Below are 13098 nucleotides of genomic sequence, written 5' to 3' on the forward strand. Positions count from 1 at the left end.
TCCAGTTCTATCCAGTAAGAGGACAACACCAGAGAGATGTCCCTGTCCTCTTCTTCCACAGGACTGTAAACAAGAAAATCCTGATGTTCCTCAGGATCATCAGGTAGATGGAGAGGTGTCATGAGATCTCCTGTATGATGTGTAGGCAGCTGTGAAGGTCTTGTTCTCAGTCTTGTTTTATCCACCAGTATTATATGTTTTATACTTGTGTAATGAGAACGGTGGAGATGGCAGGATTAGAGCTGATCATACAGGTGCTTCTCACAAAATTAGAATATCATCAAAATTTTTATTTCATCTTCAATACAAAAAGTCAAATTATAGAGAGTTATTACAGAGTAATCTATTTCAAGTGTTTATTTCTGTTAATGTTAATGGCTTACAGCCAATCAAAACCCAAAAGTCATTATCTGAGTAAATTACAACACCGCATTTTGCAGATTATAAGACGCACCCGAAATTTTGAGGAGAAAAGTATGAAAACATTTTTTTTAATAAAATGGTGGTGCTTTTTATAATCCATGTGTCTTATTGCTTACTGGGGGTGGTGGCTGCGGTGAAGTGGAGTCCCAGGGTCGCTGCTGGAGGAGGAAAGAGTGTGGCGTTGCTAGTGTTGCTGAAGGCCTGCAGGCAGGGATGATGGGGTGTTCAGTAGTGCGGTGGTTCTGCCGACATTTTGAGAAAGCCCAGAGCCCCTGCACTTACATGGTTTACTATGCAGTGTGTAACAAATGGAAACGGAGGCACAGATGGTGAAGCTCACATTAGTTTTTATTGTCATTAAACGTGGAACCTCTGGACCACGGACCGGGGGGGCTCTGAAGGGGGTGTGACTACGTGAGCCCCAGACACCCATGGTAAGACCCCTCGAACAGGGTCAGAATGGGATACCTGGGGGACACGGGTGCTACCTCCAGTTAGACACCGGGCTCGTGGTAGCTGACCCAGCGGGACATACGGACAAGCAGGGTTAGCGGGTGACGTAGAGCTAACCGGTGGGTATCGGGGATACAGGTAGAAGCTGGTTCCAGCGGTACTGACGTTGTCCTGAGGTTCAGGTGACTGAATGGCGGGACGAGATGGAACTGCAGTAAGCAGATTGGAGATCGTCCAGGGAAGCCAGGTAGCGGATAGCAGATAGTCTGTGGAGACAAACAGTGTAAGCGGAGCACTGACAGAGACTTCAGAAACAGAAACACATGCTAGCAGGAACTGAAAGTTAGCAATTGAGGATACTTGTTGCTCCGGCACCCTCCCTATGGTTGGCCTCCTGAAATGTATGTTCAGTAAATGCATTCAATACTTGGTTGCAGCTCCTTTTGCATCTATTACTGCATCAATGTGGCATGGCATGGAGGTGATCAGCCTGTGGCACTGCTGAGGTGTTATGGAAGCCCAGGTTGCTTTGATAGCAGCCTTCAGCTCGTCTGCATTGTTGGGTCTGGTGTCTCTCATATTACTCTTGTCAATACCCCATAGATTCTTTATGGGGCTAAGGTCAGGTGAGTTTTCTGGCCAATCAAGCACAGTGATACTGTTGTTTTTAAACTAGGTATTGGTACTTTTGGCAGTGTGGACAGGTGCCAAGTCCTGCTGGAGAATGAAATTTACATCTCCAAAAAAGCCTGTCGGCAGAGGGAAGCATGAAGTGCTCTAAAAATTTCCTGGTAGATGGCTGTGCTGACTTTGGTCTTGATAAAACACAGTGGACTTACACCAGCAGATGACATGGCTCCCCAAACCATCACTGATTGTGGAAACTTCACAACAGACCTCAAGCAGCTTGGATTGTGTGCCTCTCCACTCTTCCCCCAGACTCTGGGACCTTGATTTTCAAATGAAATGCAAAATTTACTTTCATCTGAAAACAACACCTTGGACCACTGAGCAACAGTCAAGTTCTTTTTCTTCTTGGCCCAGATAAGATGCTTCTGGGGTTGTCCATTGGTCTTGAGTGGCTTGACACAAGGAATTTGACACTTGTAGCCCATGTCCTGGATATGTCTGTGTGTGGTGGCTCTTTAAGCAATGACCCCAGCAGCAGTCCAATCCTTGTGAATCTCTCCAAAAATTTTGAACGGCCTTTTCTTAACAATCCTTTCAAGACTGCGGTTATCCCGGTTGCTTGTGCACCTTTTTCTACCACACTTTTTCTTCAACTCAACTGTCCATTAATATGCTTGGATACAGCACTCTGGGAACAGGCAGCTTATTTAGCAATGACCTTTTGTAGCTTACCTGTTGTGAATTCCGCTCTTGGGCTCCCTCCAGTGGTTGTAAGTGGCATTTTTGTGAATTCTGTTCTTTGGGCTCCCTCCTGTGGTTTTGAGTGGTATGGCTGCTTCTGGGATTTAGCATCAGCAGCTGTTTTCACTGATCATCTTTCTGGCTCGGCTTTATTAGTCTGGCCTGTTCCCTCATTCAATGCCAGTTGTCAATTGTTCCAGCCTGGAGTCACGGCTCTTTGGATTTCCCTGACACTCTGACCAGTTCAGCAAAGCTAAGTCCTTGTTTGTCCTTTTGCAGTTCACTTGTTGTGGACTTTGTTGTTCAGCACTTTCTATGTTTTGCTCATTTGTCCAGCTTATCAGTATGAACCTATTCCGCTAAGCTGGAAGCTCTGGGCAGCAGAGTTTGCCCTCCACACCTTTAGTCAGGTGTGGAGATTTTTGCATTTCTCTGCGGTGGACTTTTTCTAGTTTTTATTACTGACCGCACAGTGTTCTGTCCTGTACTAATTCTATCTAGCTAGAAGTGGCCTCCTTTGCTAAATCTTGTTTCATACTACGTATGTCATTTCCTTCTCCTCTCACAGTCATTATTTGTGGGGGGCTGTCCTATCCTTTGGGGATTTTCTCTGAGGCAAGATAGCTTTCCTGTTTCTACCTTTAGGGGTAGCTAGTTCTCCGGCTGTGACGAGGTGTCCAGGGAGTGACCGGAACATCCCACGGCTACTGCTAGTGTCTGTGTTAAGATCAGGAACTGCGGTCTGTATAGTTACCACCTGCTCAGAGCTAGTCGCATGTCGCTCCTACATCACCAGACCATAACAGTAAAACTGGCCAGAAATGAGCTGAATGCATCTCAAAAGAAGGAAAAGAAAAAGAGTTCTGAGCCATTTTTTTTTTCTTTAGTCTGTTTTGTCTTTTTCCTTCCTCTTAATCTCTGGGTGATTCAGGACTTGGATGCGGGCATGGATGTTCAGGGGTTGTTTTCTCGTGTGGATCAGCTTGCTGCAAGAGTACAGAGTATCCAAGATTATGTTGTTCAGACTCCGGCCTTAGAGCCTAGAATTCCTACTCTGGATTTGTTTTATGGGGATAGATCTAAGTTTTTGAACTTTAAAAATAACTGCAAATTGTTTTTTGCTCTGAAACCCCGTTCCTCTGGTGACCCCATTCAGTAAGTTAAAATAGTTATTTCTCTGCTGCGTGGTGACCCTCAGGACTGGGCATTCTCCCTTGAGTCAGGGGATCCGGCATTGCTTAATGTAGATGCATTTTTTCAATCGCTCGGATTATTGTATGACGAACCTAACTCTGTAGAGCATGCTGAGAAAACACTTTTGGCCCTGTGTCAGGGTCAGGAAGCGGCAGAATTATACTGCCAGAAATTTAGAAAATGGTCTGTGCTCACTAAATGGAATGAGGATGCTCTGGCAGCAATTTTCAGAAAGGGTCTTTCTGAAGCCCTTAAGGATGTTATGGTGGGGTTCCCCACGCCTGTTGGTTTGAGCGAATCTATGTCTCCGGCCATTCAGATTGATCGGCGCCTGCGCGAACGCAATGTGGTGCACCATATGGCAGCATCCTCTGAACAGAGTCCTGAGCCTATGCAATGTGATAGGATTTTGACTAGAGCGGAACAGAGGGGATACAGACGTCAGAATGGGCTGTGTTTTTACTGTGGTGATTCTGCTCATGCTATTTCTGATTGCCCTAAGCGTATTAAGAGGGTCGCTAGATCTGTTACCATTAGTACTGTACAGCCTAAGTTTCTCCTGTCTGTGACCCTGATTTGCTCATTGTCATCTTTTTCTGTCATGGCATTTGTGGATTCAGGCGCTGCTCTGAATTTAATGGACTTAGAATTCGCCAGGCGCTGTGGCTTTTCTTTGCAGCCTTTGCAGAGTCCTATTCCCTTGAGGGGTATTGATGCCACACCGTTGGCCATGAATAAACCTTAGTATTGGACTCAGCTGACTATGTGCATGGCTCCAGCACATCAGGAAGATTGCCGTTTTCTGGTGTTGCATAATTTACATGATGTTGTTGTACGGGGTTTTCCATGGTTACAGGTGCACAATCCTGTGCTGGATTGGAAATCGATGTCTGTGACTAGTTGGGGTTGTCAAGGGGTACATAGTGACGTTCCTTTGATGTCAATTTCCTCTTCCCCCTCTTCTGATGTTCCTGAATTTTTGTCAGATTTCCAGGATGTATTCGATGAGCCCAAGTCCAGTTCCCTTCCTCCACATAGGGACTGTGATTGTGCTATTGACTTGATTCCTGGCTGTAAGTTCCCTAAGGGCCGACTTTTCAATCTGTCTGTGCCAGAGCATGCCGCTATGCGGAGCTATGTCAAGGAGTCTTTAGAGAAGGGGCATATTCGGCCGTCTTCGTCACCATTGGGAGCGGGATTCTTTTTTGTTGCCAAGAAGGATGGCTCCTTGAGACCCTGTATTGATTATCGCCTTCTTAATAAAATCACGGTCAAATTCCAATACCCTTTACCTTTGCTCTCTGATTTGTTTGCTAGGATTAAGGGGGCTAGTTGGTTTACCAAGATTGACCTTCGAGGGGCATATAATCTTGTTCGTATTAAACAGGGTGACGAATGGAAAACTGCATTTAATACACCCGAAGGCCATTTTGAATACCTGGTGATGCCTTTCGGGCTTTCTAATGCTCCTTCTGTATTTCAGTCCTTTATGCATGATATTTTCCGCAATTATCTTGATAAATTCTTGATTGTGTATTTGGATGATATTTTGATTTTTTCCATTGATTGGGAGTCTCATGTGAAGCAGGTCAGGATGGTATTCCAGATCCTTCGTGATAATGCTCTATTTGTGAAGGGGTCTAAGTGCCTATTTGGAGTTCAGAAGGTCTCTTTTTTGGGGTTTATTTTTTCTCCTTCATCTATAGAAATGGATCCTGTTAAGGTCCAAGCCATTCATGACTGGATTCAACCCACATCTGTGAAGAGCCTTCAGAAATTTTTGGGCTTTGCTAATTTTTATCGCTGTTTCATTGCCAACTTCTCTAGTGTGGTTAAACCCCTGACCGATTTGACAAAGAAAGGCGCTGATGTGACAAATTGGTCCTCTGAGGCTGTTGAGGCCTTTCAGGAGCTTAAACGCCGATTTACTTCTGCCCCTGTCTTGCGTCAGCCGGATGTTTCTCTTCCTTTTCAGGTTGAGGTTGACGCTTCTGAGATTGGGGCAGGGGCCGTTTTGTCACAGAGGAATTCTGATGGTTTTCTTGATGAAGCCATGTGCCTTCTTTTCCCGAAAGTTTTCGCCTGCGGAACGCAATTATGATGTCGACAATCGGGAGTTGTTGGCTATGAAGTGGGCATTTGAGGAGTGGCGACATTGGCTTGAGGGAGCCAAGCACCGCATTGTGGTCTTGACCGATCATAAGAATCTGATTTACCTCGAGTCGGCCAAGCGGCTGAACCCTAGACAGGCTCGGTGGTCCCTGTTTTTCTCCCGTTTTGACTTTGTGGTCTCATATCTTCCAGGATCTAAGAATGTTAAGGCGGATGCCCTCTCTAGGAGTTTTTTGCCTGATTGTCCTGGAATCCTTGAGCCGGTTGGCATTCTTAGGGAAGGGGTGATTCTGTCTGCCATCTCCCCTGATTTGCGGCAGGCGCTTCAAGAATTTCAGGCTGATAAACCTGACCGCTGTCCTGTGGGGAAGCTGTTTGTTCCTGATAGATGGACAAGTAAGGTAATTTCTGAGGTCCATTGGTCTGTGTTGGCCGGTCATCCTGGGATTTTTGATACCAGAGATTTGGTTGCTAGGTCTTTTTGGTGGCCCTCCTTGTCGCGGGATGTGCATTCTTTTGTGCAGTCCTGTGGGACTTGTGCCCGGGCTAAGCCTTGCTGTTCCCGCGCTAGTGGGTTGCTTTTGCCTTTGCCTGTCCCGGAGAGGCCTTGGACGCATATTTCCATGGATTTTATTTCGGACCTTCCTGTGTCCCAGAGGATGTCTGTTATCTGGGTGGTTTGTGACCGGTTCTCTAAAATGGTCCATTTGGTGCCTTTGCCTAAATTGCCTTCCTCTGATTTGGTTCCATTGTTTTTTCAGCATGTGGTTCGTTTGCATGGCATTCCGGAGAATATTGTGTCTGACAGAGGTTCCCAGTTTGTTTCCAGGTTTTGGCGGGCCTTTTGTGCTAAGATGGGCATTAATTTGTCTTTTTCTTCGGCGTTCCATCCTCAGACAAATGGCCAAACTGAGCGAACTAATCAAACCTTGGAAACCTATTTGAGATGCTTTGTGTCTGCTGATCAGCATGATTGGGTGGCTTTCTTGCCGTTGGCCGAGTTTGCCCTTAATAATCGGGCCAGTTCGGCTACTTTGGTTTCGCCTTTCTTTTGTAATTTTGGTTTCCATCCTCGTTTTTCTTCAGGGCAGGTTGAGCCTTCTGATTGTCCTGGTGTAGATTCCGTGATGGACAGGTTACAGCAGATTTGGACTCATGTGGTAGACAATTTGACGTCTCAGGAAAAGGCTCAGCGTTTTGCTAACCGCCGTCGGTGTGTTGGTCCTCGGCTTCATGTGGGGGATTTGGTCTGGTTATCCTCTCGTCATGTTCCTATGAAGGTTTCTTCCCCTAAGTTCAAGCCTCGGTTTATTGGTCCTTATAAGATTTCTGAGATTATCAATCCAGTGTCTTTTCGTTTGGCCCTTCCAGCCTCTTTTGCCATCCACAATGTTTTCCATAGATCTTTGTTGCGGAGATATGTGGTACCCGTTGTTCCATCTGTTGATCCTCCTGCCCCGGTGTTGGTTGAGGGGGAGTTGGAATATGTGGTTGAGAAAATTTTGGATTCTCGTTTTTCGAGGCGGAGGCTTCAGTATCTTGTCAAGTGGAAGGGTTATGGCCAAGAGGATAATTCTTGGGTGGTTGCCTCCGATGTCCATGCCGCCGATTTGGTTCATGCTTTTCATTTAGCTCGTCCTGATCGGCCTGGGGGCTCTGGTGAGGGTTCGGTGACCCCTCCTCAAGGGGGGGTACTGTTGTGAATTCCGCTCTTGGGCTCCCTCCGGTGGTTGTAAGTGGCATTTTTTTGAATTCTGTTCTTGGGCTCCCTCCTGTGGTTTTGAGTGGTATGGCTGCTTCTGGGATTTAGCATCAGCAGCTGTTTTCACTGATCGTCTTTCTGGCTCGGCTTTATTAGTCTGGCCTGTTCCCTCATTCAATGCCAGTTGTCAATTGTTCCAGCCTGGAGTCACGGCTCTTTTGATTTCCCTGACACTCTGACCAGTTCAGCAAAGCTAAGTCCTTGCTTGTCCTTTTGCAGTTCACTTGTTGTGGACTTTGTTGTTCAGCACTTTCTATGTTTTGCTCATTTGTCCAGCTTATCAGTATGAACCTATTCCGCTAAGCTGGAAGCTCTGGGCAGCAGAGTTTGCCCTCCACACCTTTAGTCAGGTGTGGAGATTTTTGCATTTCTCTGCGGTGGACTTTTTCTAGTTTTTATTACTGACCGCACAGTGTTCTGTCCTGTACTAATTCTATCTAGCTAGAAGTGGCCTCCTTTGCTAAATCTTGTTTCATACTGCGTATGTCATTTCCTTCTCCTCTCACAGTCATTATATGTGGGGGGCTGTCCTATCCTTTGGGGATTTTCTCTGAGGCAAGATAGCTTTCCTGTTTCTACCTTTAGGGGTAGCTAGTTCTCCGGCTGTGACGAGGTGTCCAGGGAGTGACAGGAACATCCCACGGCTACTGCTAGTGTCTGTGTTAAGATCAGGAACTGCAGTCTGTATAGTTACCACCTGCTCAGAGCTAGTCGCATGTCGCTCCTACATCACCAGACCATAACACTTACCCTCCTTGTGGAATATGTCAATGATTGCCTTCTGGACATCTGGCAAGTCAACAGTCTTCCCCATGATTGTGGAGCCTGCTAAAACCGACTAATGGACCATTTTAAATGCTTAGGAAGCCTTGTGGGTGTTTTTTGTTAATTATTCTAATTTATTGAGATAATGACTTTTGAGTTTTCATTGCTGTAAGCTATAATCACCAACTTTAACAGAAATAAACACTTGAAATAGATCACTCTGTTTGTAATGACTCTATATAATATATGAGTTTCACTTTTTGTATTGAAGAACTGAAATATATTAACTTTTTTATGATATTGTAATTTTTGTGAGAAGCACTTGTAGATGTGACTTCTCCATCTGTCTGTGACTTTTACAATATTTGTTTCAGGATGAAGATCTGACCCATATTGATGATATAGAGACATTTGTGATTGGTGATGAGCAGTGTAAAGAGGAGATTCTTACATATGACTACCCAGGTGAATAGTAACCAATAAATGTAGAGATTTTGTTGAAATAGAAAAACACAGGTATATTCAATACAATCTATAATTCTGACCTGTTGTCCAGATATAGACGGAAACCTCATGAGCTGTTGTTGAAATAAAAAAACTCTCTTGATATTCTACCTTCAGTTATACTACTAATTAATGATGGATGAAAATGTGATACTGTTATAGATTACAAAATAGAGCAATAAAAATACAGCTGAAATGTGGAAATGGAATATGACTGCATAGAGGAAGTTTAGCAGTTCTGTATATCTAGTGATCAAGGAAAAGACTATATTTGGCAAAACTGATCCCATCTCTGTGTCCACTAGTAAATCACCATCGAGACTGGCTAAGGATAGAGCCCGCGTATTCCTCTGCCAATTTCTGCTCAGTTTGTGGACCGGTTATAATTGTCTAAATAGGCAAATTATCTGGACAGAGGTTAACAAGAATTTTAACATGAGAAACCACTTTTAACCAGTTCAAAGATATGTTCACTGGGCAAAGCCAAATCCTTTCTTTTAGTCTTCTGCCACCATTGTTGGCTTATGTACTTGTTATATTATAAAGGGGAAACTGTCATAGAACTAATCTGCAGGTTAATACCGTTCTAAAGCCGTGTAGCCACCGCACTGAAAGTCCGGCTACAGAGAGGAAATTAACTTTATTCCTCCCTTCAGCCTCTGGAATTTAGTCATAGAGGAGCAGCTTCAGTCACCGCTCAGTACATAGTAAGTGACAGCAGTAATGATGTCCCAGGACTGATTCACAGCCAACTCAGCAGTGCATCAGTTGTGTAGGAGAACATTCACATTACGGCGAGGAACAGGCATTATTTTTTTCATGTAAAAATTGTGTTACATACGCATGTACAAAATCGACATAAGGATGGTACATGGATGTTAGAAACAGGCATATGGATGCAATTCGGATATTAAAAACGACATAAAGTGGATATGAAAGAAAATCTACACACCTGTCAAAATGACGTAAAAAAAAAAGTTATAGCAGAATCCTATAATCTGTACAAATCCATTGAAAAGAAAACTGAAATCTTGGGTGGAAGTAGAAGAAAACAAAACTTAAATAATACACCTGTGTTATTGCACTCTTATTCTAATACTTTCGTGATTTCCCCCTTTGGATTTATGACAGCGTTCAGTCTTTTTGGGTCGGAGTATATCAGCATGGCACATCTAGTAATGGCAATTTTCTCCCATTCTTTCTTGCAGTAGACATACTCCCTGCAAAGCATGTTCACATGTAGTTCATAATAAACAAAAATTTAAATCTATTACTACAAACAAAGAATTTTCTATTAATAATTTTATAAATTGTAATATAACAGGAGTCCTTTACATAATTGAATGCGAATAATTTAATATCCAATATACAGGCTGTACCCCTGGACCCTTGAAAAGACACATAAGACGGCATATGTCCGACGCGGTTATATGAAAGCTGTTGGTGTATCAGCAATCTCAAACATTTTTCTCAAATACATGAGGGTAATATCAGATGCCTAAAATTCTATGGTATAGAAAAAGTATATAGATCTAAGAGAGGAGGGGATTTAAGGCGAAAATTGTTGAACAGCAAATCTTTTTGGATTTTTAAGTTACAGACCAAAGTCCCCCACGGTATGAATCTACAACAAGATCTTATTTTACAATACAATTAAGTCTAATGAATTTTTCTTTTTGTCTTGGTATACTACACACATTTTTTTAGCAAGAGAAAAAATAATTTATTTTTTTCCTTTTCATACTGTCTTTGTATATTTATGTATGATATATGTGTTTATTTTCTTCCAACTCTGTGTTAAATTTTTGTGGCACTTTATTGAGTTAATTTTTCAGGTGGTTTGTTCTCTTCATCAGCTCAGACCTGTGCAGCACTAACTTGTGATCTATATTAGAAACCCCTTCAGTCCAGGGTGTTATATACCATGATTAGCTCTTAGCTGAAACATGTTGGTTGCTCATCACAGGCTGTGGTGACCAGGATCCATGTCTTTTTTTAATATACTACTGTTCCGATTAAAAGTTTTTCATTTTTTTTTTTTTTTTACAAAAAAGATCACTTTCCTTCTTGATTTCATCGCTGCAGGATTCTTCCCCCACCTTTTTCGATTTCTTGCAGTAGCTCCACATCTGTCAGTTTTCTGGGGCATCTCCTGTGTACAGCCCCCTCTTCATGTCCCCCACAGATTTTTTTAAATCAGATTCAGGTCTTGTCTCTGGCAGGGCAATTCTGGAACTCTCATCTTCTCCTGGTGAATCCATTCTTTTGCTACCTTGGAGGTTTGCTTAGGATCATTCTCTTGCTGAAAAGAGAAATTCTTTTTCATCTTCAATTTTTTTTTTTTGCTTTGGCCTAAAGATTTTGATGCAAAATTGGCTGATATTTGGATTGGTTCTTAATTCCCTCCATCTTGACTAAAACACCAGTTCCAGCTACTGAGAAACTTTTCCAATGCTTGCTGCCTTCACTATGTCTCACTGTGGGGATGGTGCTCGTTTTGGTGATGCACAATGCTGGCATTGCCCCAAACATACCTTTTGGAATTATGGCCAAAAAGTTCAAACTTGATCTTATCAGACCAGAACGCGTTTTCCCACATTCCTTTGGCAGACTTTTGTAGGCTTTCACAAAACATAGCCAATCTTGGATGTTTTGTCTTGGTTATAAAAAGGCTTGTGTCTTACCACCCTACCCCATAGGCAGGCCAGACATATGAAGGATATGGGAGATTGTGATCACAAGCAGTACACAAAAATTACTTGCCAGAAATTTTTGCAGCTCCTTTATTGTTGCTTGTTGGACTCTTAGACCACTTTTCTGTCTTTTCATCAATGTTTGAGGGACATCCAGTTCTAGATAAGGTCATTGTTGTGTGAAATTTAAGCAACTTCTTGATGGCTGTCATCACAATATTGCATTGTATATTCAACGCCATGTAAAGTTATTTGAACCCTTGTCAAGACCACTTTCAAAACTGAGATTTTAACAGATCATTTACATATTAAGAAAAATGTGGATTTCTCATGAATAACATCTGATCGTAGACATAAAGGTATCATTTTATTCAACTTTCTATGTCCTGCATGCCTATATAGAAGGTGTATCAGGGTTTATTCTACTGAAAGATTTCCTTTAACACAATCATCCTAACATTATTAACTTCAAATACGTTTTATTTTTGGCAGGTGACTATTTCAGAAGCTCAGAGGGACATGCGATGGCTACAGATTTTATAGCAAATATACCTTCTGCTGTACACACCAAAGAGCTATCATCTGATCATTTTGAAGAACTTCTATCGTTTGATGAATCACAGAATGTTAAGAAAAATAAAAGGAAGAAAGTTGACCATCAAAGAGCTCTCACGGTGGAGAAGCCATTTTCATGTATAAAACGTGGAAAAAGTTTTAAAGATAAATCAAATCTTGTTAAACATGAGAAACATCACAAAGTGGCGAAGCAATTTTCATGCTCGTATTGTGGGAAATGTTTTACCAAGAAATCGCATGTTGTCAGACATCAGCGAATTCACACAGGGGAGACATTTTCATGTTTAGAATGTGGAAAATGTTTTAACGAGAAGTCGAATCTTGTTAGACATCAGAGAAGTCACACAGGGGAGAAGCCATTTTCATGTTCGGAATGTGGAAAATGTTTCATGACAAAACCACATCTTCTTAGACATCATATAATTCATACAGGGGAGAAGCCATTTTCATGTCAAGAATGCGGTAAATGTTTTAACCAGAAGTCACATCTTGCAAGACATCAGAGAAATCACACAGGGGACAATTATTTTCTTTTTGCTACAGAATTATGTGAATGAGAAGTACAACAGAACATATACCAGTTATAGTAAAGTGTATCACCATTAAAATGTTTTACAATAATTTTATGGATTGTGTTAAGGATTAGATAAATTAATATCCAATATCTCTGGACACCTGGCAACATCTCCTGTGAGTAGATCATTATATGGCAAGGAGCCAAAGATCCCAACAATACCAAACTTCTGTATTTTTCTTCCTAGCAAAGGTATGCCAATAAATGCAGGGAAGATAGTAGCACTAAGGTGGACTGGACGTCTCCAGTTCATACCAGGGACATCACATGGCACAATGGAAATGCAACATTTCCATGCCATATCGACAATAATCTGTTGTCAACACAATCTAGTGATACAAATGATTGTATTATGATTTAAAAAGAGAAAACACAGTAGTTTGACAAAAAATGGCTTCACCCAACCACTAACCATGAGTGGGGAAAAAGTTTTAGTGTTATCATTCATATTCTCTGAAAAAAGGCCAAGAGAGCAAAAATTCTGTCGGGGTATGTAAACTTTTGAGCACAACTGTATATCTGTGATATGGGGATATAATTGCATCTGTGGTTTCAAGCTCCAGGTTTTCAGTCTTGGGAAACCACAAATTTAATATTAAGCCAAATTATAGATATATTATAGTCATGTTTGGTGTGTCTAGGATGTTGAAAGCATGTTTGGAAATATAGTC

The 13098-nt window shown here is 42.2% G+C and overlaps 1 protein-coding gene across 1 annotated transcript in view; it reads left to right on the forward strand.

The window, feature by feature from the left end:
- The window catches only part of LOC143766173 (uncharacterized), a 30705-nt gene extending 18051 nt beyond the window's left edge, over positions 1–12654 (forward strand). The window contains exons 5-7 of the mRNA XM_077253640.1: positions 6–103; positions 8455–8545; positions 11770–12654. Of these exons, the coding sequence (XP_077109755.1) occupies positions 6–103; positions 8455–8545; positions 11770–12410 (830 nt within the window). The 3' untranslated portion in view covers positions 12411–12654. The remainder of the gene's footprint in view (positions 1–5; positions 104–8454; positions 8546–11769) is intronic.
- The last annotated feature ends 444 nt before the right edge of the window (positions 12655–13098 follow it).

This window comes from Ranitomeya variabilis, chromosome 4 (assembly GCF_051348905.1).
Source record: "Ranitomeya variabilis isolate aRanVar5 chromosome 4, aRanVar5.hap1, whole genome shotgun sequence".
Classification (NCBI taxonomy): domain Eukaryota; kingdom Metazoa; phylum Chordata; class Amphibia; order Anura; family Dendrobatidae; genus Ranitomeya; species Ranitomeya variabilis.